The 25512-nt window shown below is 45.8% G+C and overlaps 1 protein-coding gene across 1 annotated transcript in view; it reads right to left on the reverse strand.

Annotated features, from left to right (window-relative positions):
- Nucleotides 1–25512, reverse strand: part of hydin (HYDIN axonemal central pair apparatus protein) — a gene marked incomplete at both ends in the record, with an annotated part of 89581 nt that overhangs the window by 6010 nt on the left and 58059 nt on the right. Inside the window, 37 exons of the mRNA XM_083654157.1 lie at nt 290–460; nt 694–846; nt 2296–2494; nt 2796–2965; nt 3518–3739; nt 3898–4102; nt 4782–4929; nt 5932–6097; nt 6478–6604; nt 7340–7543; nt 8369–8597; nt 9223–9317; nt 9428–9588; nt 9772–9999; nt 10167–10312; nt 11121–11363; nt 11672–11771; nt 12417–12612; nt 12863–13008; nt 13501–13733; nt 13845–14049; nt 14394–14505; nt 15130–15282; nt 15574–15656; nt 15915–16083; nt 16480–16579; nt 16776–16875; nt 17027–17225; nt 17388–17560; nt 18915–19074; nt 19284–19403; nt 19775–19957; nt 20139–20374; nt 20825–21028; nt 21320–21565; nt 24113–24295; nt 24684–24781. Coding sequence (XP_083510283.1) covers nt 290–460; nt 694–846; nt 2296–2494; nt 2796–2965; nt 3518–3739; nt 3898–4102; nt 4782–4929; nt 5932–6097; nt 6478–6604; nt 7340–7543; nt 8369–8597; nt 9223–9317; nt 9428–9588; nt 9772–9999; nt 10167–10312; nt 11121–11363; nt 11672–11771; nt 12417–12612; nt 12863–13008; nt 13501–13733; nt 13845–14049; nt 14394–14505; nt 15130–15282; nt 15574–15656; nt 15915–16083; nt 16480–16579; nt 16776–16875; nt 17027–17225; nt 17388–17560; nt 18915–19074; nt 19284–19403; nt 19775–19957; nt 20139–20374; nt 20825–21028; nt 21320–21565; nt 24113–24295; nt 24684–24781 — 6266 coding nt within the window. The remainder of the gene's footprint in view (nt 1–289; nt 461–693; nt 847–2295; nt 2495–2795; nt 2966–3517; nt 3740–3897; nt 4103–4781; nt 4930–5931; nt 6098–6477; nt 6605–7339; nt 7544–8368; nt 8598–9222; nt 9318–9427; nt 9589–9771; nt 10000–10166; nt 10313–11120; nt 11364–11671; nt 11772–12416; nt 12613–12862; nt 13009–13500; nt 13734–13844; nt 14050–14393; nt 14506–15129; nt 15283–15573; nt 15657–15914; nt 16084–16479; nt 16580–16775; nt 16876–17026; nt 17226–17387; nt 17561–18914; nt 19075–19283; nt 19404–19774; nt 19958–20138; nt 20375–20824; nt 21029–21319; nt 21566–24112; nt 24296–24683; nt 24782–25512) is intronic.

Consider the following 25512-nt stretch of genomic DNA (forward strand, 5'->3'; position numbering starts at 1 on the left):
GAGGATAGGAACCACAACTAGTATCTGCTTGGTTAACCTGATTTATCTAACACAGAGTTGCTACAACAAATCTCCAACTTTCTACAGGCCATTGACCCAAATAAATATTTTGCAAATTACTAATTTTGTGCTCCAGAATTAGTGACAAAAAAAAAGAGAACACCCTCGCATTAAACAAAAAATGCTTTTAAGGAGGGCAGTTCACTAGTTTAGTACCTGCTACAGTCTGGATATGCTTCCATTTTGTCAGCAAAGATGATAGTATTAAATCCACCCCACCACCACCTACCTGGCAGCAGCCTTGGATGGTCAGCAGGGGGCGCAACAGGCCCACACACTCCGCCTGCAGCTCAGCCGTGAAGGGAGATATGTGCTGACGGGGAGAGAACTCGATCTCGACAGCACAGCGCCCCCCGCTGGCTTTCAGACTCAACTCACCTGCTGGACTGAATGACAGATCCTGGGAGGAGGAGAAGGAGAGCAGATGAGTGGGGGATAGAACAAAGAGTTCTTAGTTGATATCTCTTTTGGCAATTGTGCGTGCGTGTGTGTGTGTGTGTGTGTGTGTGTGTGTGTGTGTGTGTACGCGTGTGTGTGTGTGTGTGTGTGTGTGTGTGTGTGTGTGTGTGTGTGTGTGTGTGTGTGTGTGTGTGTGCGTGCGTGCGTGCATGCGTGCGTGTGTGTGATCCCTACCCGGGGGTCCAGTTGTGTGTGTGTGTTGAGCAGCAGGTTGAAGGTGAGGTCTGAAGGGCTGTTGTTTACCAGAACCACTTGCTTCTTCACCTTCTGACCCAACAGCAGAGAGCCCAGCTTCACCTTCCTCTGACTGGGATCCTCCACCTCCAGCTGGGGGAGGCATGGAGGCAACAGAGACACATTCATAATTCATAATTCATAGATTACATTCGATATCATAGAGGGTAAATTGACTCTTATGGGGGCAGAGGGGAATCTCTTAAAGGCCTCCAGAAACGCTGGGATGGTCTACCCAGAAAGAAAGAGTATGTATCTTTCAAGCAATCATTCAATAGTGATATTTCTGGATTATATAGGTCTACACAACATAGCCAGCGTTGTTGTTAAAGGAACAGCTCACCCTAAAATCCAAAATACATAATATTCCCTCTCACCTGTAGTGCTATTTATCCATCTACCGTAAATTCCGGACTATAAGCCGCACCTTTTTTCCCGTTTTTTGGGCTTTTTTGGCCCCTGCGGCTTATATAACGGTGCGGCTTATCTATGGATTTTTTCAAAAAAAAAAAAAAAAAATCTCTCTTTTTTAGCACTCTTTCTAACTATAAATCCTATATAACTATAATAAGTTTTAATTTCCTCTCTTGCCCTCTTTTCACCACACTGTATGACACTGTATGACACTGTGTGCACTGTAAAAAACAACACAGGTGGTGTTGTGTTATGTTGTTTTGTTGAAATGTTAATAAATGGGAGCTTCCTCAAACAGCCATCTCTTTCCCGACAATCCCCTCTGTGCATGAACCCTTACATATGGTAATTAAACATTAAAACACAATTAAAAAAAATACCATTAAAACACCCGCGGCTTATAGTCCGGTGCGGCTTATATAAGAAAAAAATAGTCAACTTTGCAGGTGCGGCTTATACACCGGTGCGGCTTATAGTCCGGAATTTACGGTATATCGTTTTGTGTTAGTTGCCTGAGTTTTGGAGATATCGGCTGCAGAGTTTCTGCCTTCTCTCCAACACAATGGAACTGGATGGCACTCGGCTTGTGGTGCTCAAATTGCCAAAGAAAAACATTTGATAAACTCAACAGCATTATCTCTTTCCAGAAATCATGACCCTGTTACTCAAGATAATCAACAGACCTTATAAGCAGTTTCATGGAGGAACTATTTTCTTTTGACCAAACTACACGCGCTAGCTGCTAGCTAGTTCCTACATGAGACTGCAAAAGTAAATAGTTCCTACATGAAACTGCTCACAAAGTCTGTGCATTATCTTGAGTAACCGGGTCATGATTTCTGGAAAGAGACATTCTGGTTGAGTTTTTCAAATGTAGTTTTTTGGTGCTTCGAGCAGCACAAGCAGAGTGCCATCCAGTTCCATTGTATTCAAGAGAAGGCAGACATCTCTACGGCCGATATCTCCAAAACTCAGGCAACTAACACAAAACGATATAGATGGATAAATAGCACTACAGGTGAGAGGAGAAATATGTATTTTGGATTATAGGGTGAGCTGTCCCTTTAAGAGTGGGTGCACAACGTTTTGGGGGTCCACACAGGCCCTCAGGCTCTTCCTCCTGCTCACCTTCATGTCGATGCCTTGTCCCAGGATGTCCACCACTCGCTCAGCACAGCCGTTTAAGATAAAGGTGAGCTTGTCGCGGTAGCGGCACGCCTCCCGGGGATAGAAGGTGACTGGTACCTCCATCACACCACCAGGGGGCAGAGTATCCGGCTGGAAGCCTAACTCCAAGTATGACGTGTTCCTGAACTGGCACTGGACACTGGAGAAGAGGAAGTACAGTAAGTGGCTGGTTTCGAATTCTCCACATTTCTTTAGTAGAATAAACAATACATTTCCCTATGCGATAGGAGCAAATTTTGACACCTTCACCTTGAACTGATACACACACACACACACACACACACACACACACACACACACACACACACACACACACACACACACACACACACACACACACACACACACACACACACACACACACACACACACACACACACACACACACACACACACACACACACACACACACACACACACACACACACACACACACACACCTGACGCCCTGGTCGCCTTTGTTGCTGATCAGCAGTGTTTGAGAGGCTGGCACCATGCCAGGGCAGGACAGGAAGCACTTGCCAAAGTTGTGCTTGGTGAAGGAGAAGTCAAGGCCAGGTGCCACAGCACGGCCTGTGATGGCAAAGTGAAACGTGGGCCCATGTTTTACCTGACAGAGAGAGAGAGACAGAGAGAGACAGAGACAGAGACAGAGAGACACAGAGACAGAGAGAGAGACAGAGAGAGAGAGACAGAGACAGAGACAGACAAATACAGAGATGAGTAGAGGACAGAGCAGGGGGAAATATTATAGCAGTGTAACAGTGTAACTCACACACACACACACACACACACACACACACACACACACACACACACACACACACACACACACACACACACACACACACACACACACACAACACAAGCCAAGCAGTGCTAACAATATAAAATACACAACATATATAAGTTACAGTCAAAAACAATGTAAATATATACAGTATACATAGTCCAAATCTAAATTCCCAGCCGCTTCTCTCTTATTTAGTCATCTAGTTACACAAATGATTTGCTTTACCTTGATTTTGTGCTGCAGGATTCAGCAGTTTGACATATGTACACTAACTACAATGACACTTCCCTCTGATGAAGCAGACATTGATGCTGTGGGGGTTAGGAGACCAAATATGATCAAACTCAATGTAGCTTCTCAGCATCTCACCTTGATACTCAGTCTGACATCTCGGAGGTTGCAGGTGTTCCGCGGGCAGAAGAAGAGCGACCATCGCAGCTGCTTGCCGACCTCAATGGTGGCCATCTCTGGCTTTGCCTCTAGGTGGCGCAGCAGCTCGCGGGGACCTGCCAGCTCAAAGTTGACTCCCAGGCAAAACCTCCCCAGGTTGGCCACCAGGAATGTAAAGGTGGATTGCTGTGAAAGCCCCACCTAGTGTATATATACAGACACATACGATGTCATGTTTAAAACGTCACACAGAAAGGCACACACACTACCTGTGTGTGTGTGTGTGTGTGTGTGTGTGTGTGTGTGTGTGTGTGTGTGTCTGTGTGTTTGTGTGTGTGTTTGTGTGTGTGTGTGTTAACCTTTCTGAAGTCCAGTGTGTCTAGGTGGTTGGGGCTGATCTCTCTGAGGCCTGTGTCCTCCTCCAGCTGGACACAGGTGCTCATGCTGTAGCCGTCAGCCTTGACCGTGAGAGTGAGCACCTCTGACTTCCCCTTCACCCTCAGCAGCAACCTGAAGCCCACAGGGCCCTCCTGGCTCGGCGTTAAGGACACCGACAATGACACCCTGCATCCAAGAGTTCACAGCAGACGACAAGATACATCACTCTACAATGACACCCTGCATCCAAGAGTTCACAGCAGACAGCAAGATACATCACTCTACAATGACACCCTGCATCCAAGAGTTCACAGCAGACAGCAAGATACATCACTCTACAATGACACCCTGCATCCAAGAGTTCACAGCAGACAGCAAGATACATCACTCTACAATGACACCCTGCATCCAAGAGTTCACAGCAGACGACAAGATACATCACTCTACATGGCAACCTGTTGACAGATCTGTCTGCTATCATCACACATGTACGTCATCTACAATAGCAGTTCAACTGATAGCTGGTTCATGAAAGCTTTTACATTTGCTATTTTAACCATCCAGGCTAAATGTACCGGTATAAATGATACGTATATGTATATATATATGTATATGTATATGTAAAAAAATAAATATATATATATATATACTATATATATATATATATATTATATATTTATTTTTTTACACCACAAAAGCATGTTTAGTTACACTGTGTGTGTGTGTCTGTATGTATGGGTGTGTGTGTGTGTGTGTGTGTGTGTGTGTGTGTGTGTGTGTGTGTGTGTGTGTGTGTGTGTGTGTGTGTGTGTGTGTGTGTGTGTGTGTCTGTGTGCGTGTGAGTGTGTGTATTAGTGCCATGGACCTGTCTTTGGGTACCACTGTGCCAGTCATGGGCTGCACTGCCAGGCTGTGCTGCTGGTCTTCACAGTGGAGAGACGACTGCAGCACAGAGAAGTGGTAAGGCTCCTCCTCTCCATTCACCACATAGACTGTCTGCTCTACTCGACGACCTGTGGGAGCACACAAACGATGACGATTGTCGTGTCGATTCAGTTCAGCAGCCTTTTTTAATTTTATTATCATTAAAAAAAAAATTGAAAGCCTATAGGAATTATTCCATCAGTGCAACCAAAACACATCATGAGATCATTATTATTCATTGAGCCTAAATGGTCTAAAAACGCCTATGGATTTGGGAAATTTAGACTGAGATAGATTACACATGACTTCCACTCGCAAAATAGACATGCAGGTTTTATTGAGTTTATTGAGAAGGTGAATTGAGCTGCTGTAGATACGTGGAGGCAGAAACCGCTCTTCAAAGAAATGACTGATGTGAATAAAAGTGGTAACTTTAGACAGTCATTCGGGAACAGACTAATTTTGATTCTGACATACATAGTAAAGCTTTACGATTTGCGCTTTGAATGAATGAGGAAATAGGCGTGTCTGGCACTGTAAAAGCTGGAGCAGTCCATATTGGATTGTGATTGGCTAGTTGTTAAAAACCACGGCTCTTTTACGGGCACAAGCTCCTGTGCACGAGCATTTTCATGTGCACGCGCTCTCAACTTGATTAGAAAAACCTGGATCCACTGAACTACATTCGTAGCATGACTTAACTAGAATCCAGCAAGATGGCAATTATCTGGTTAAGCCAAACCAGATCAAGGGACAGATCCTGGATCTGCTTATCCTACATTCGTGGTACAGCCTACAGAATGTGAAAATGTCTCACCGGATCCGGTGACTAAAAGCTTTACATGTGGAAAACTGAATTCCCACACAAATATTCCGCAAAACCATCTTGCATATTCATTTCGTACCGGTGCAAAAACAGCTCTGCATAATAATAATGCTTAATTCACAATAGAGCCTTTCTCTCTCTGTGTGTGTGTGTGTGTGTGTGTGTGTGTGTGTGTGTGTGTGTGTGTGTGTGTGTGTGTGTGTGTGTGTGTGTGTGTGTGTGTGTGTGTGTGTGTGTGTGTGTGTCTGTGTGTGTCCATCCGCACCAACAAGCAGTTCTCCCAGGTCGAGGCGGGCTCTGTCCAGGTAGACGAGCGGTTCTCTAGAGGTGCCCACCCATAAGAAGGGAACAGACAATGACAGTGTCTCAATCATGAAGTTCCAGAAGGACTCCACCACACCCAGCTGCTCCGCTACGTACTCCAAACACATCTAGACACAAACACAGACAAACAAGGGCCGTATGGGTAGTGTAGAGGTAAACACACTCGCCCACTGTACCACCGCGGAGACCTGGGTTCAATTCCCGTCACAGCGGTACTTCCGGCTTGGTCAGACATTCTACAGACACAATTGGCCGTGTCTGTGGGTGGGAAGCCAGTGCTAGTCTACCGTACGGCTCTCCCCAGATGAGCAGAGGAGGAGGAGCAACGACCGGGACAGCAGGGGGAAGTGGCAAAGTACAATTGAGAGTGAGAGGAAGAGAGGGCTGCCCTAGCTGCCTCCACGTGAAGGCTATTTCATTGCTTCAGCTCAGTGGGATTCTACAGTAGATCTTCAGCGTCATCACAGCTGTCAGCCTCCAGGCTCACCTCCACCTTCTTCCCCGGCATGATGCGACCACACGGGGTGAGGCAGTGGAACGGGCTGGGGCCTGAGTCTTCACACCTCCACTGGAAAGAGTAGGCCTTACTGGTGGGGTTCAGCACGCTGAAACGTCTGAGGAATGGACAGACAACACAGGATTATAAACGTATAACGTTAGAGAAAACAGCCATCAGCCATGCCGTTTTATACAAATGTATTGCCAAATGCTTTGGGAATCAAGCTTGGTCGGAAAAGGTCTACTACATTAGCTAGTTATGCCTGCATCTCAATAACCCTGCTGCCTGGTTGTATTTGAGACCTTTTGACGTGAGTTGAGCGTTTTTATTGGGGGGAGAAAAAAACTCAGACTAGTCGACTAGTCGACTACCTTTAGAGACGACTAGTCGACTAGTAAAATTCACTAGTCGTGAATGCCCTACTGTAGGCTAATGTATTATGTGACATGAGTCACATGATTTTAGATGGGTCAAAGTCATATTTCCGGTGTATCTTGTCCATTCTATGGCCAGACGAGTTGTAATATATTGTCATGTCATGATGTTTTGGGGTCATTAATAAACAAGATTGATTCTGTTATTTTTCTATAATTTAGTAGTAGTAGGGTAGTGCTATTTTACATTGAAGTGAACGGGGATAGGCTTGTGTTTTCCCCCTAAAGGGGGGCGGGGCCTAATTGCCGATCTGATGTATTCCCTTCAAAGTCCTACAGTACCTTACTATTACACACTGAGCCTAAACATGGTCTAGCGCTATGCATTCACATTATGGACATTGAATGCTGACGTGTTCAAGCCTGGATCATAGAGCCCAAATCGAACGTCCATCCTCTCAGGTGTGATTGTGTACCTGGTGGCCGGTGTGGTGAAGCCAACAGAGCTGAACTCTATGACCCGTGTGTTGGGGTCCAGGGAGGAGCCCCTGAGCTCGGGGGGGTGGTGGTTTCCACTGATGTAGTCTGAGTCGTCCAGGTCAAAGTGGCAGTGAGGCAACAGGCTGCGGCCACACACTGACAGACAGGGGGCGCCGTCCCCATCCTGCAGGTTGGGGATACTGGAAGAAATGGACACAACAAAACACACAGGAAATACAATCACAAGTATGCATGATGACAGATAGATAGATAGATAGATAGATAGATAGATAGATAGATAGAGAGATAGAGAGAGAGATAGATATATAGATGGATAGTTTGATCGATCTTGATTATAATAGAGACAGTCGGCATGTGTGGGAACGTCCACCAAATGTTATACGGCTGGCACACAAGTGGGGTAAAACCGCCGATATATCTCATGGGCTGACTCACCAAAGGAAGGTGCTGCTGCTCTAAACTACAGGTTTGGGGGTTCTAGAACACAAGACCTCTGCTCAGATGTGCGTTTACTGCGGTGGTTAAATCCCAGATCGTGTCTGCCTGGGCTGGGCTAGCAGCTAAATTCTAACTTTGCTGAATGGATAGAACGGGAGATTTACCCCACCCTGACCACGCCCCCAGCCAAACTGAGCCAGCTAACGAGACATCGCCTCAACCTATTGTCAAGAAACACTCCTCCATACAATAAAGACGACAATAGAGCAAACCAACAAACATACAAAACACAAACAAACAAAAAAACAATAAGAACGAGTGTTAAAAACAAGAGAAAGTCAATATGATGGCATAGCAGAATATGGGGGTAGAGGAGGGGGCTGAGAAAACACCCCTGCGGGTATACAGTACTTCTGAAGACACCCCATTCACATTCATTATATTCATTATGTACTATGATATTCACTCACTGTCACTCAAATCTTTTTCCACATTTGTATAACTTGTATTTGCATAACTGATTGTCCAAAAGTTTTTTTTTTTACTAACGACTACCGCGCATTTACCTGCAGACCAGTCTGCCCTGGAAGCTAGCCACCTCCAGAGGCGAGAAACGAATGCTGAAGGTCTGCATGGCACCAGGCTCCATAGCTCCTAGGCTGGGCTCCACGCTGAAGGGCGGCAGCTCAGGGTTCCCCATCAGTAGAGAAATCACACTGGCCAGAGCGCTGGAGGGACGTGCTGCGGTCACCTCCCCCGCTGACCTGCTGCCAGGCCTAGAGGTGGGGGTCACATCTGAACGGGACAGACGCACACACAGTTTTTACTGTACCTCCATTTAAAAAAATACAATTGATCAGATACTTTGAGAATTCTGTTACTTAATGGTACAGCAAGCAATTATATACTCAGATAGCTTGATGAAGAATTCATGTTGAGATTTTGGGCAAATGATTATATGACTGAGAAGCCCTGTAGCACCCATTAATGTAACAATTTACCAGAAATGTAATCATGCCTGAAAATTTTATAAAATTAGCATTTAACTTGAGTCAATCACGCTCTCAATAAGACCAGGATGTAGTTGCATGTCCCTGAGTTTGTGACCATATGGTGCCCAAAGTCTGCACTATAACCTAATTAGGCATTCTTTCATTTCACATCCAATGTATTTAGGTACAAATGTTATTACAATAGCAGTCAGGACATGTTATGACATTATTGGTCAACTTATGACATTATTGGGTGTTATTGTATTGAAAGATATTACATTACCGCTCAAATGGTATTACAATATCAGTCAGGGCATCGTATTATACAGTATTATTGGTCAAGTTGTCACATTATTGGGTTTTATTCGATTTTTCGATTCAAGTTAAATGCAAATTGTATCACATTTTCGGGCGGTAGACGGTAGTACCTCTTTGGTCCTGGTTAACGCTGTGCCTGTTTGGATCCATGAGGACTTGCCAGGAGTACTCCAGCTTCACACTGCCCTGATTCACTAACTGCAGTCTGCACACAAACACAGTCGATTGGCACACATTCATGTTTTCAACTGAACCCAATGAGAAATGTATCTGGGTTAGTCAAGGGAATGCAGATAGGGCAAGACAGAGACTCACTGGTAGAGCCTGGTCTGGTAAAGCATGGTGTCTTTAAACTGGATGGAGTCGGTGTTGCAGCTGAACTTGGCGTAGTCACAAACTGCGCTGACACGCAATTCCAGCTCCCTCTGAGAGCCTTCAACCACAGAGCATCCTGGCTCAGGATCCGTCTTGATCACCTGTGTGCACACATACATGTATTATATATGTATATATATATATATATATATATATATATATATATATATATATATATATATATATATATATATATATATATACACATACATGTATTCAACTTGACATCATATTTGTGAATTCTTAACAGGGTGCTTCAGCATGTCCTTCCAACGTGTTCCAACCTTATTCTTGGTAGGTTGCTGCGGTTGTGCTCCTGCCGCCTGCTGTGAAGCGGTCAGCCATCGCACCGTCCGCTGTCGGTCATCCCAGTCGGCCACCTGCTCCAGCGGCTGCTGGAACTCCACCTGGCTAAGCTTACACCTCATTGGCTGGCCGGTCAGTGTCGCCGGGTGATTGGAGGAGAACGTGACGGTCACTTCCTTAGAGCAGCCAGCGTGCAGGTGTCCCACCTGTAGGAGGAGAGAGGGTTCATTATTCTGTCTTATTAGAGTCTAATTTAAAACCTTGTGCAATAAAGACAGTCCGAGACACAAGAGCAAGAGTTTCAAAGATCAGGTCTGAAGACAAAGACCAGAGTTGAGTTCTGTATATAGTCCTGCTTCCATCCATGCTTTACCTGTGGAGAAAAGGACACTTGGGGTCCTGCAGGGGGCCACTCAAACCTCAGCGCCTGGCTGCTGCTGCTGTGGTTGGTCATGGTGAAACACTCCTGGTGGGGACAGTCTACATGGCAGTCACCAAAGTTCAGCGTGTCATAATCACCTGTGGGGGAGAAATAGGGCTTACAGTATGTGAACTTGTGATGAGAAACTAGGTTTCATCATAGGCCATGTTCAGACTAGGAGGCCAAATCTGATTTGTGAACTTTAGTGACCTATTAATGACTTTATCCAGATTGGTTTTATGAGTCTGGACGCTCCAAGTCTGATTTGTGTCACTTGGCCCAAACCACATATGGAGGTAGTTTCCAATCTGCTTTCGACTGATGTGACTTCAGTGCAGACGCGCAGATCCACCAAATCTGATTTGAACGTCACAACTCGTCATCAAATGCTTCTGCGCAGGAAAACCACGTCACCAACGTACGTATTTACTGGTTACCATAGCAACCCATGCAGATAAGCTGTTTAGGTCTGGACACACAGATCCGACTTGAGAATCACATTTGTGGCAGTGCGGACACAATCCCAAATCAGATTTGGGAAACCAATCAAGATAATGATGATTAATGACTTTATCAGCAAATCAGATTTGCCTGTAATGTGAACATGGCCTTAGTCACACACTTTGATAGCACATTATCAGTCAATGTATTATAATAGGGAATGCTCTAATAGGGCAATACATTCATCAGCTGTGCTCTAATAGGGTAAGACATTCATCAGCTGTGCTCTAATAGGGTAAGACATTCATCAGCTAGAGAGTGCAGGGTTTCTAATTGGGGACAGATTGCCACTCATGACGGCTCTAAAAACATGACAAATCTAAGGTCTGTGAGCCATCAACATCCCTGCTGCCTCCTCTCCATTCCCACCTCCTCCTCCTCTCCTCTCCTCTCCTCTCCTCCTACCTTCCTCCACCTTCTCCTGATCCCTCTCCTGCCATGACCCGCCTCCGATGTTGTGAAGAGAGATGATGTCCTGGTAAGCCTCTCCGCCCAGCTGTATGATGGTATTGTTGTACTGGTTATCTTCCACCTGCAGCGTCATCTTGGCCTTGACACTCTGGGGCAGGTCGGAGCAGCAGCTGACCTCAAACTCCACCTGCTGGCCAACGTTCAGCCTGAGGAAGGCCTTGTGGGCCAGGTGATGCTCTGAGGAATAAAGACAAAGAGAACACATAAGGAACACACTCATTGGCATTGCAGCGAGCCTGCCAGGGTCTTCTATTGAGATAATGAAATGATATGACTTCACAGTATTGTCATGTATGCCACTGTAATGAATGACTAAATAATAAATACAACATTTCAATATTATGATTATTATGAATGATGATATGGTCATCCTGCCCAAAACTTTGTATCCCTGACTTCTCTGATCTAAGTACTTACTTAAGTGAATAGATGATAGTAGGTAGTAAAGTGTATAGTGGACACTGTGTAGTGAAGTGAGGCTGTACCTGCGCCCTCTAGCTGTGTGGAGTGGATGGAGCAGCAGGTGTTGCTAGCAGCAGCTTTGAGGGTGAACACTCCTTGTTTATCCAGCATGTCGATGTGGACCTGCACAACACAGACAGACAACCCATGATAAAGTGTTCCTTTGGGGACATCATTTGCAGTGGAAACAGGTAACCGGGTTTGTATCATTACAGAATCAGTAGTATATCCGAAAACTGTCAACCGTTTTGCAGGCATTCATTTAGTTTGACAGTTATTGAGAGTTGATTTGAGTTAAGTTGTGGACCAGTGATTCAGTCATTCAGTCCACACCTTAACTCAAATCAACTCTCAATAACGGTCAAACTAAATGAACCAGTTTACAGTTTTTGGATATAATATTGATTTTGTAATGATGCAAAGCTCGTTGAAAATCGGCAGAGTGTTCCTTTAAGCATCCTTATATCTAATAATCTAATATGCTAATGACCCATTTTTTCTTGTTATGTGTCTGAACCAGTGTCATCTCGCCGTTTCCATCAACGGCGCTACACAGTGGTTTGTGTGGTGCATTTCGAAGGCATTTATCCTCTTTTCGATATATGTGTTGTACGTCCAGGTTTCACATCCGTACAGAGCAACGGATGTAATCAGTGAGTGCGCCAGTTTTATTTTGAAGGGAAGAGAAATGTGTTCTGTCAAAGGAAACATGAGTTGGCCATTGAAGGATAACAAAAGAGAGAAAAGGAGGAATGTGTCTCTGCTCACCTGAGCCGTGACATTCCCGTCATTCCTCAGCAGCAGGGGCAGCGTGTGCCTGCGCCCTACCAGCAGGCGTCTGAACTGCAGCGTGGGGTTTCCCGCGCTGTTCCTCAGGGCTGGACGCAGCACACACACGCTGGGCAGGGTGCCCTCTCCCATCAGCTCAAACCCCAGCACCTTACTCTTGAAGGTGGGTGACATGCTGGAGCAAACAGAGGAAGGAAGAGGGGGGTAGGGCTTAGTGAGAGAGAGAGAGAACGATATAGAATATCCACACATAACCATGAACATACATGCATACTAATACACACACCCCCAAACAAGAAATGTAGGAAACAGGAAGGGGAATACCAAAATAGGACACAGACATGCACTCACACACACACGCACACGCACACACAGACACACACACACACACACACACACACACACACACACACAGCGATGAGTACCTGGTGGCCCCCTCCAGTGTGGCCTCAAACACAGCATGGTAGAGCTGCATGGTGAGCGGCGTGAAGGTGACCACAGCAAAGCAGTGTGACTGGCTGGGAATAGACAGTCTTGGAGAAGACAAATCAAATGCCTCCACACGGGGAATCTGCAGAGAAGATCAATATTTTAACCCTGCTGATTAGTTACCCCTAGGGGTACCCCCTAGGGGTAACTTGAGCAGCTTGCAGGGGGTACTTGGAAAGATTTGGGATTACAATTAATTTAAAAAATGACGAAAATAAATCTCAAAAGTCATTTCATAAGCCCATTGTTAAAATGGCATGTGCACGCCGCAACTAGTTCCCCCCGACAGGTGTCAACTGTTACATGATTGATAAATGGCTCAAAAACATCCAGCTGCTGTTGCTCCAGACTCAGGTTTAGGGGAGCCTGGTGACTTGACTTGTACATCTGCATATTACACTAAAAGTTATAGATCAAATTTAGGAGCATCATCAACAGGCATGAGTGAGGGGGGTAATATTGACATGGCAAAACAACTCAAGGGGTACATAAGACAAAAAAGGTTGGCAACCACTGATCTATAGCAAACCATAGTATACCTGCATGTGTCTCCACAGAGCTGCACTAGGCTTACCTTAGTGCCAACAGGTTTGACGGCCAGGCTGAGAAGGCAGGGCACCTTGCTGTTGTTGGTGAGTTTGAAGCGGGCCTGGGCGCTGCGCCCCACCAGGACTTTGCTGAAGAGAAACTTGCTCTCCTCCAGAACGTAAATGCCCTCGGCGCCGCTAAATTGTTCAGAGGAGAGCAGGCTGCTGTTGCGACACAGATAGTGCTCCTCAAAGATGGAACTCAAGTCGAGCCCAATCCCTGAGAGGGAAAGAGCAAGAGAGGAGGAAGAAGAGGCACAGTCAGCTAAAGGCAGTGAGTACTACTGTATTGTTGTGCATAGCAGTCACATACAAGTCATATTTCTCCCACCTGGCACGCAGACCTCAGCCGCCAGTCTGTAAGGTATGCCCCCAGGCTGGTCTGAGGGCTCACGGTCGTTGATGTCAATGACTAAACACTGGTTGCAGTTGCCCAGCTGTTCAGCGCTGCAGTCCACCGTGACCACCTGCTGAGAGCCCGGCAGCAGAGTCCCTGTGCAGGGAGCCACCGTGAAAACCCCCGTGGTCAGACGATTCTGCAGGCAGGAAGTGAGGATGAGACAATGAAGTCATGATGATGATGTGTGTGTGTGTGTGTGTGTGTGTGTGTGTGTGCGCGCTTGCATGCATGTTTGTCATAGATTCATTATGACCTCAAGTGTTTACTATGTCCCCCCATTAGTAGTGTCTCACCTGTGTAGTATACTGTAGTGTCTCACCTGTGTAGTATACTGTCTCACCTGTAGTATACTGTAGTGTCTCACCTGTGTAGTATACTGTCTCACCTGTAGTATACTGTAGTGTCTCACCTGTGTAGTATACTGTCTCACCTGTAGTAGACTGTAGTGTCTCACCTGTGTAGTATACTGTAGTGTCTCACCTGTGTAACGCCAATGTCTTTCTGGATGGACTCCCGGTTCAGTTTGCCACCGACAGCAGCTGGCTTCCCTGAGTGGCTTTCTCGAGACATCCTCTTACCTGGACCTAAACCCCTGAGAGCAGGACACAGGGACAGAGGAGAGAGAAGGCCAGGAGGAGGTGAGGGACACTGTTTGTGTATTTTGTGATCCGGGGGAATATTATGGGCAGGTTGTAAAGTCCTGGAAACCATCTGTAAAGTCCTGGAAACCCTCTGGACACCACTATCCGGCCAAGCAAAAGTGCAGTTGTGATTCTTTGTTCCTACAGTATTTAACCTGGCCAACGCCGGGTACATTGCTACTGCAACATAAAAACACACCTCAGTGAGCTGTCTGCGCAAATACGCAGGTACCGAACAAACAACTGGATTCAGAATCCCTTCTCTGGATCCTCTTCATGCTAATTGCCAACATCTGAACAGGAGAGCATCATTGAAGTAATAACAAATATTGCTATGTATTTTTTCTTCTTTAACCAGAAGCTGCTACCACACTTTTGGATTGAATTGCACATTGCGAGTATCCTGCCCTGGAAAATCGTGCTGTTAAGACTATAGACGGTTTTCACTGAATTGTCAGTCCTGTCCTAGCAGTCCTGTCAGTCCTGACTAACAAACACTGCAACAGGAAGTGAGTTGGGGTTCACTTTAGAATGTTTCTGTTGTCAAGTTAAAACCGTCAATAACAACAACATACTGTATGTGTGTGAGTGTGGGCTCCTTCATCATGCGGCAGATGCTGAAGCGGGTCTCAAAGATGCCATTGTTCTCGATGGTGAAGCTCTGGCTCTTCTTGCAACCATAGACCAACGGACCAAAGTTGATGTCGCTCGCAGGTGTGATCTTGTACCTGGAGGAGGGCCAGACAGACATTTATTGTCATTTGTTCATGGGCCAAATCTCATTATTGGCTCATATCTATACATTAATTACGCTTACTGTGTCGATAATAAGTCATATAAGTGATGATAAACTGCATATTTAAATATTTAAAATCTCAATTTAACCTTGTTGTCACTGTTCTCTAAAAGCTTAAGTTGAGTGAGGGATGCAATGACATCTGTGTCAGCATGAAATAGATCTGTAATATTGCTTCTTGAAATATCCCATCCATGAGATCCAGTATGAATCAAGTCCTAACCTGGAGAAGACGGACTGGATTGAAACCTTGATGGGAATGATGGCTATGGTTTCTCCTCCATCTCCAATGCTAGGCTCAATCACCTGCAGCAGACAAAGTTCAGACAGCTTCTCACACAGTGGCACCTGACTCAAATGTTTCCATTTGAAACACAGGTAGTATGCAATGCAGCGTGCAGTAAATTATGCAGCTTTCATACAGTTGTACACTTTTTTAATATCTTAGATAAAAATAATAGATCAATCAATCAATCAATCAATCAATCAATCAATCAATCAATCTGTCTTTAACATGGGAGTGAATGTCCTACACCTATATCTTGAACAGTGTATGGCTCAGACCTTGCAGTGCAGGATAGACTGCTCTCTAATAGAGACTTCCTTGTTGGTTCTGGAGAGAAGCTGTACTGTGGCGGGCCGGTCTGTGGGCAGCAGAGTGCCACACTGCGGGGAAACAGTGAAAATGGAGGCTAGGTTTGGCTGGGATGGGTCTGTCCGCTCCAGTGTAAACCTAAAGAATGACAAGTAGCAGTAGAAACAATAACAGCATGATTCATAACAGTAGTTCTTATAACAATGGGCCAGGAAAACAATGGGGAGCAGGTGTACATACAGTGCATTCCCCATTAACAATAGTACCAGTACAAAGTACAGTAGTACCAGTACAAAGTACAGTAGTACCAGCGCAAAGGAATGAAATGTATGCATCATGGGCTACAGTAGAGCATCAGTTACCTGATATTCAAAGTATACAGCTTGCTAAACATTTTACAAATAGTTGTGGATCAGAATAGTAAAACATTTGGATGTTGAAGTACAATGGAATACAAGGCCAAAAACTGAAATGATGCATATGTGAATGTTTTGCTACTGTAACTCAGGAATTGGCCTGGAATTTCTAACTCACTTGTAGGATATTTCATATTTTCCATGGTTCTTCAAGCTGAGCGACAGCTTGGCATCTTCAAAGACTTTGATTGTCCCAAAGTCCAGACAGCTATCTGCTCCTGGAACAGGATGTAATATAAACCATATAAACGTCATGTAAAATGAACAACCATTGTCTTTGTGTGTGTGTGCAATGATAGCTGTCTACCTGAACACAAACAACGTAAGGACAGACAAAAATCCATCAGGTTTAACCATCATTTTCAACCTCCATTTTGAACATTGAGTTTGTTTGTGAGCTGTTACGATAACTACCTTTAGGAACGGTGATGTCCAGTTTCACATCGTAGGCTTCAGTAGTGATCTGTATGTTTTCAGTGTGCACGATGCCAAGGATGTTCTCCACATCGGCTACCTGAGACACAATACACAAGCACATACACACACACAAATAGATATTGAAAGACAGGCCTACTTCTAGTTTTGCCTCGACCTGTCTATATCTTACCTCCAGACGTATGGTCTTGTTGATGTTGAGGGGCTTTGTGGTCCTGAATGTATCTTACCTCCAGACGTATGGTCTTCTTGATGTTGAGGGGCTTTGTGGCCCTGAAGTGGAAGTGCAGGGGCAAAGAGGAGTTTGGCAGGATGATGCCTTCATCCTGGGACACACTGAAGTCATCACCCAGCTCGGCCACACCCCTGATTCTCCAGGATACCGCCAGAGCTGTCTTGTTCTGCAGCGTCAGACTACGGCTATGCTGCCTGGAGAAGAGGTTCAAAGAAGGTCTCAACATCCTATAATACTAGACTTCTCTGGGTATCATAAATCCAAAATTATTGGTGCTTTGTGGTGAAAATCCTTGAAGATGATTGCAGGATTATAACTTTAGAATGTCTCTGCCTTAGATTTGTGTATTCTGGTACCTGTGCAGCAAGATCCTATCAAAATGCAAGTGTTTGCAGTCCAGCTCCACCTCTGGTCGAACTCCCCAGCAGGAGAGCCGGATGGTGACCAGCTCTGGATTGTCTTTGATGCAGCACACGACACTGTCCTCTATTTGGCCCAGGCTGGTGGGGTAAGCCCACACTGTCAGCTCCTAGAGGAGCACATGAACACATGAGGCTGGTGGGGTAAGCCCACACTGTCAGCTCCTAGAGGGGCACATGAACACATGAGGCTGGTGGGGTAAGCCCACACTGTCAGCTCCTAGAGGGGCACATGAACACATGAGGCTGGTGGGGTAAGCCCACACTGTCAGCTCCTAGAGGGGCACATGAACACATGAGGCTGGTGGGGTAAGCCCACACTGTCAGCTCCTAGAGGGGCACATGAACACATGAGGCTGGTGGGGTAAGCCCACACTGTCAGCTCCTAGAGGAGCACATGAACACATGAGGCTGGTGGGGTAAGCCCACACTGTCAGCTCCTAGAGGGGCACATGAACACATGAGGCTGGTGGGGTAAGCCCACACTGTCAGCTCCTAGAGGAGCACATGAACACATGAGGCTGGTGGGGTAAGCCCACACTGTCAGCTCCTAGAGGAGCACATGAACACATGCTGCTATTAAAAGTCATCACATGTTGAGGGAGAACCACATGTTCTCAACCCGGTCAGTCCCTGGAAGGTCTTCTGTAGGCTAGGCTCTAGTACGAGCAGACAGTTACTCAAGATAGTGATGCATTCATTCCATCTGTTCATTGCTGTTACCATTAAGGCAATGACCATGCCTGATGACTATGAAAACCTTCACAGGTTTATTATAGCACTGTTAACAGAGGGGGTGGGGAACACATACTGTACGCATGCGTGCACACGGACACACACACGCGCGCACACGGAGAGACACACACACACACACACACACACACACACACACACACACACACACACACACACACACACACACACACACACACACACACACACACACACACACACACACACACACACACACAATCCACCCCAGGTGAACAGCCAGGCAACATTGTTCACACATGTATAAGAATGAGGAAATCACCTTTCCCAAGTAAAGACTTGATAATTGAGATTGCAGCAATTTGTCTAGCCTAGCGTCATCGGTTTTCATTCCACAAACTGTCCAAAATTGTCAGTCAAAATTGCCTGTGAACATTTTATTGCCTATTTCACCATATTGACTATGGAATTAGCCGTGGATCAACACCCATTTGGGATGCTATGCTATAGCAGCTAGAAAATGGAATGGACGTTTTTGGACACCACTTCCCTATTTTAGCCCGATTTTAGTATGATATAAAAGACCAGTCGCATTGCTATCAGTCTTCACTCTGATCCAGAACTGGCCACTACTATAACACAATGAAAGAAACTGGCCACTACAACATTTAGGAGAGAGACAGAAGAGGCAAAACAAGCACATGAGCCTCATCATCATCATCATCATCATCATCACATGAGCCTCCTACTCACCTGCTTCTGCTCAGGTTTCAGGGTCATGGCTGGAGGGTCCAGTAGATATGTGCTGGCTTTGATGTCATGCTGGAAACTGAACTGGACCTCTGCCTCTACAGCAGACTTGTTGTGGATCACCAGTGTCTCTGTGTTCTCCAGGTACTTCCTCTCCTTGTACCTACACATGCACACACACACGCACGCACGCACGCACGCACGCACGCACGCACGCACGCACGCACGCACGCACACACACACACACACACACACACACACACACACACACACACACACACACACACACACACACACACACACACAGGTGAGCCCATAGAAACATACAGGGCACACACTGCAACCAATCAACACCCTCCTTGCCTCTCTCACCTGTCTCTGGTCTTGCCACAGAGTAGTGGTCCAAACTCAAAGTAGCCGGGTTTGACTACGTACGTCTTCTGGAGCCCTTCTTTCACCTGAGGCACCGTCTTAGTCAGGCCAAAAAGAGTCCTGGGAAAACCAGATCAGGTGATTGGTACTTTCAATAATTAATAACAACAATTCATACCTTGTATAGACTGGATCCTGCAAATTTGAGAGCTATTGAGGGGTTATTGAATCGTAATGTTTCCCCCCCCCCAAAATAGATACTGTATGTATTAATGACTAGTTTGTAGATATGTGGGTGAGGGTGATGAGGTTCTGAGGCCCAGGTTTGCTCCTGGGACCATTCCATGATCAGTTCTAGTAAGAATGTAGAGTAACTAGGCTACTTCAAATGTACGTTTTGGTTAACTTTAGTGTAGACAGAACCATTTGTATTTGTAATAGCCCCCCTTCCTCTCTGTCTTCATTGTAAACATTATGGGATGTTGACTGACGTGTAGTCTCTGCAGATGGAGGGATAGGTGCAGATTCCTCTACAGAGGAGCTGATAGTGTATCTTGGTGCCCAGCAGCTCAAAGTTGAGCATCTGGACAAACTTCCCTGGGGAGTCTGAGTGGAACCAGACCTTCAGAACTACCTCACTGTTGGCTGGTACCACCCAGCGGAACGTTGTAAGCCTGTAGTGCACACACGGACACGCGCACACACACACACACACACACACACACGCCCACAAAATAGAGGAAATATCGGTAATACAAATAAACACATTTGTCTTTCTGTGTGTGTGTGTGTGTGTGTGTGTGTGTGTGTGTGTGTGTGTGTGTGTGTGTCTGTGTGTATATATTATTCCCTTACCTCTGTCTGCGTTCATGCTGTGAGAGTTGAACTTGTTCACTGCAGTCAGAGAGAGAGGTGGCAGGAGGAGAGTGGGAACGGTCCAAGCTCTTCCCTCCTCTCTTGGCTGAAGTTTGTCTCCTGCTCCTCTGACTGTCTCTGTCCTTCTTGTCCTGACTGTCTCTGTCCTTCTTGTCTTTTGTCACTGCACCCTCCTTCTTGCTGCGACTTCTAGAAGGACTTGCGACCACCTCCTCCTGTAGTGTGTAGAAGCAAACCCACCCGTACACACAAACACAGACACACACACACACACACGTACACACACACACGCACACACGTACACACAAACACACACAAATAAACACTGAATGCGTGTTTCCAAATTAACGTGGTAATGAGTTATTGATGTTAAACTGCTAGATAAATACATCTCATTTATGCTAATTTCCTTTTTCTGTGTGTGTGTGTGTGTGTGTGTGTGTGTGTGCGTGCGCGTGCATGTGTGTGTGTGTGTGTGTGTGTGCGTGTGTGTGTGTGAGACGTGTGTGTGCATGTTTTTTTTACTTTATTTATAGCTTTTATATAATGCAAAATTGTGCACAAAAATATTGCATGAGCAATATGCTATTTCAGAGAGTGTATGTGCATGTTTAGGTGCACTTCTGTGTAATATGGTTTGTGAATTTGGGCATTGATTACCGTACCTTTGACTGTGTTTTGGCCTCACCGTCTGCATCTTTCATCTCATCACCATGTTCCTCTGGGTTCAAAGGAGCTAGGAAGGTGAAACAGTCGCAGATCAGTTGACCACTAGGCTCTGCCCTCTTCTTGGGGAAAGGAACCATGGAGAACGTGATTGGAGGAGGAATGGGTGGGCCACTAGGACCCAAACCCAAACCATCCAACACCTGAGGAGACCCGGAGGGGAGGAGATGGATAAGGAAGAGATGATAAATTGATGAGAAACTGTGGATACATAATAAGGCTCAGAATATTCAGTGGAAGGAGAGGAGTTGATCAGATGTGAAGGAAGAAAAAGACGGTACAATGGTAGAAGTTGTGACTGGAAGTGATCATAAATAACTCATCAGTGTTCAGCTGCAAAGAACAGAATCCGACAGTTAGTTGGTACCAGACGTCTCCAGACGGAGAGGAGACAATGAAGGGAAACAAAAGTACAGTATGGTGTAGTACTGCACCTCCTCCAGTGGGGGCAGTGTGCTGCCTTTCAGCAGCTCTGTGGCACTGGGATCCTCTTTCCCTGTTGTCTTCAGTACAATGTGAGGGACCATGTCTGTGGGAGAGTCCTTCACTCCTGCCACGGCTCCCTCGCCTGCAGGGGGCATCGGAGACGCCATCTTGGCTTCGGCCATATCTGCCTTCTGCTTCTCCTTCTCCTGCTTCTCCCTCTCTCGTTCTCTCTTGGTCCTCTTGCCGACTGGAGTCTGTATATGGAGGTTGATGATGGAGAAGATCACTGGGGTTCAAAATGGTAGCTGTAGTCATTCTAAGACTTCTTCAGTGTGTGGTTCATTCATTCAAATGCAATATGGGAATCTGCTTTCCTTAAAGCAGATAGCTACAGTTGAAGGAACAGTTCATTGAAAAATGAATGGTAAATGCTAAATGGCCTGCATTTATATAGCGCTTTTATCCAAAGCGCTTTACAATCAGTAGATAGTCTACATTCACCCATTCATACACCGATGGCGGCAGGCTGCCACACAGGGTGCCCCTCATGAAACTTCTGTCATCATCTTGCTCCTCTCCGTCTGGAAATGACCTCCCTCCACTGAAACCCTCATCCATGCCCTCATAACCTCCAGACTTGACTACTGCAATAGCATCCTCTACGGCTCACCCAACAAAATCCTCAATAAACTTCAATATGTTCAGAACTCTGCTGCCCGCCTCCTCACCTCCACCCGCCAGACCATATCACCCCTGTCCTTCATGACCTCCACTGGCTCCCAGTCAAATATAGGATCAACTTCAAAATACTACTCATCACTTAGAAAGCCCTAAACAACCTGCCCCCCCCCCCCTACCTCTCCGATCTCCTCCCCCGCCACACCCCCACTCGCAGCCTCAGGTCTGGAGACACCAACTGCTTGAAGATTCCCAGGACCAAGCTCCGGACCTGGGGCGACAGGGCCTTCTCAGTCGCTGCACCCTCCCTCTGGAACACTCTCCTCATCCACATCCGTCAAGCAAACACCATCTTTCAAACAGGCCCTCAAGACCCACCTCTTCACACTCACCTTCTCCTGCTAACCCCATCACTCATTTTCTATTTATTTTACTATTACAATTGTACTTATTAAATGATTTTACTCTGTGTGTAAAGCGACTTTTAGTACCTAGAAAAGCGCTATATAAGTCGAATGTATTATTATTATTATTATTATTATTATTATTATTATTATTATTATTATTATTATTATTATCTACTCCCCCTCATGCCAGTTGAAATGCAAGTGAAGTTTGTCCATATAACACACATTTAGAGAAAAGCAGACTTCTGTACAACTGAAGTCAATGGTAACTTCAGAGTTGTGCTGACAACCTCCCTGTGTGTTATATCGACAAACGTCACCTGTGTTTCAACTGGCATGAGGGGGACTAGATGATGACAGAAGTCTCATTTTTGGGTGAACTGTTCCTTTAACTCATTGAGTGCCAGCCACTTTTGGAGAACGGATGCTCCCAGTGCCAGAGTTTTCAGAGCGTTTTCAGTGATTTCTCGAGGCCCACAGAATATTGTGTGATATTACTATGTAAACACCGAACACGCACAAGAACGAGCTGGCTCTATTGTATCATCAGCAAAAAAAAGTTTATTGATACCATTTTCCGTTCTTTAGTTATGAGCCGGAGAAGATAGGTTGTTTTCAGCGTTTTCAGGCTTTTCAAATTATTAGCTGAGATAATCCGCCTTTTGTGAAATGCAGCATTTCAAGCACATTCACTGAGTCTGAAGATAATATTTTCTGATGTAGTGACGTAGTTGTTGTGTGATGCCCTGCGTGACCCACCCCCCTCCCCCCCTCCCCCCGTAAACTCCTCCCCACACTGCACACAGCCTCACGCAACCATTATATTTTCGGAGTGCTGCGTTTGTGTGCTGCTGTCGGCTCTCAGCGCCACAGCAGGGAAGAGCCAACCCGGATTGCTGAATGGTTTGGCGTCAGGGGCTGCTTTCCTGGCTGCTAATCGGGTGGAGAAACTATACAGACAGACAGACAGACAGACAGGGACAGAGGGGCTCAGTTGTGAGCGCGGATTGACTCCTGTTCGGAGCCAATGTCAGCTCCCGCGACAGAGCAAATGGCTCTGGGAGCATGCATCGGTTTGTCTTTGATCCACGGCTTTTAGGCTGTTTCTCGGACCTGTCTCTAATCTGGACTGCACCGAGCAAGCACTGTCGCCACCTAATGAGTCCGTAAAATAGGTTATACACCTTCAATACCTACAATAATTGGACAGGAGATGCAGGGGGCTTTGATCGATGCCCCACCGTCAAAAAACGCATTGGACGTCTTTCGACGTCCATGGCACTCTACGTCACTATTTAATTGGACGTCCTTCGACGTCCATGGCACTCAATGAGTTAACACGTAAAGTGTATGTAAAAAGAAATGACCAACAAGGAAGATGAAATCTACTTCATGCCTGTTTAAATTGTGCTCTGGGTATAGATAGAAACATGCTGGACTACCAAAATACCAATGTCTTTTTGGCTACACCTGGGTGCTTATGTCACTCTCAAACTTCTGAGAAGTTGTGAGAACATGTATGGTTTGAACTTGATTTACTCAATGTGAGAATGAAAAGAAAACAATCTCCAATAGAAAACCGTTTTGTTTCTATTTGGAAGAAGGATTGTACCATTAGTGTGTTAATGGCACAGTGGTAGGCAGCAGTTTGTAGATTTGAGAGAACATGAAAATTGACAACAATAATTTACAGTACCTGACCACCAACCAACCAACCCTCTTAATCACCTGTTTCTCTGGGAGGACGTCCTCTGGTGCCAGCAGGACTTCAGCAGTGGGCAGTGGGACCAGCAGTAGGCTCTGGGCCCGGTCCCAGTACTGGAGGATGTGGCCCAGCTGGACCTGTTCCTGCTCATAGGCATGGAACCGAGACAGCAGCTTGTCCTCCCTGCCCTGGGGCTGGAGGAGCAAGGAGAAGAAGAAAGGTTAACAACTATGATATTAGTTTGATACCTGATGCAGCATTTGTGTGTGTATCCCTTTAAGACCGTGAACCGCGTGACGCAGTTCGCGGTCTTAAAGGGATACACACACAAATGAGGGATATACACGCAAATGCTGCATCAGGTATCAATGGGTTAAAGGTTGTGATCTATTCTTCTGGCTGGCCATCTCTCTCTCGACATAGAGCTATCGAGTAAGCATCATTCAAATCAGAATTGAGATCTATTCCTCCAAACTGTCACTGCGACGCCTTAGTGAAATTAAATCATGATTTTTCAATGTGATAGCCAATCAGCAGATCAGTCAAACTGCCAACTCAAAAAAACCATACCAGTAAACTCACCAGTTCTTTCTCCTCCAACTGGTTTGTAGGTTGAGGAGACTCTGCCTTGGTCTCTTTTGTCTTCTTTTGTGCCTCGTCATTCTCCTTGTTTTGAACCACTGTATTAGCAAAGAGGACACATGACACGTTTTAAAACAGAATTCTGTAAGAAACAAACATCTACATCAGGGGTGCCCACACTTTTTCAGCTTGGGAGCTACTTTTAAAATGACCAAGTCAAAGTGATCTACCAAACATATTTATTTACAAACTTGGCTGCCACAGCGAGATCTGACTGGCGCACCTGTACGTCAATCAAGTGGCAAATGCCATAGTGAGGATGGATGATAGGCTGCTAACTTTTGCATGCGCAGTATAGATGAGATCTGACTGGCTACCTGTACGTCAATCAAGTGGCAAATGGGCCTATTAGCCTATCATCCATCCTCACTACGGCACTATGTAAAAAAAAAAAAAAAAAAAAAATCTTCCCCTCAATGCCATGCGATCTACCACACTACCTTCGTGATCGACCGGTCGATCGCGATCGACGTATTGGGCACCCTCTACATGTACAGTAGCTTGTAGCTACCATTAACCCTTTTCCGTGATATCACGTCAATCCGTGTTTTCACCGCCATCCTCCACGATCTCCACTGGCTCCCCATCACGTACAGGATTCAATTCAAATTATTACTCATCACCTTCAAAGCCCTCAACAACCTGGCCCCCTCCTATCTCTCTGACCTCCTTCACCTCCACACGCCTACCCGTCGCCTCAGGTCCGCAGATGCTAACCTCCTCCAAACCACCAGAACGAAGCTCCGGACCTGGGGCGACAGGGCCTTCG

The sequence above is a fragment of the Poromitra crassiceps genome (assembly GCF_964638095.1).
Source record: "Poromitra crassiceps genome assembly, chromosome: 18".
NCBI lineage: Eukaryota > Metazoa > Chordata > Actinopteri > Beryciformes > Melamphaidae > Poromitra > Poromitra crassiceps.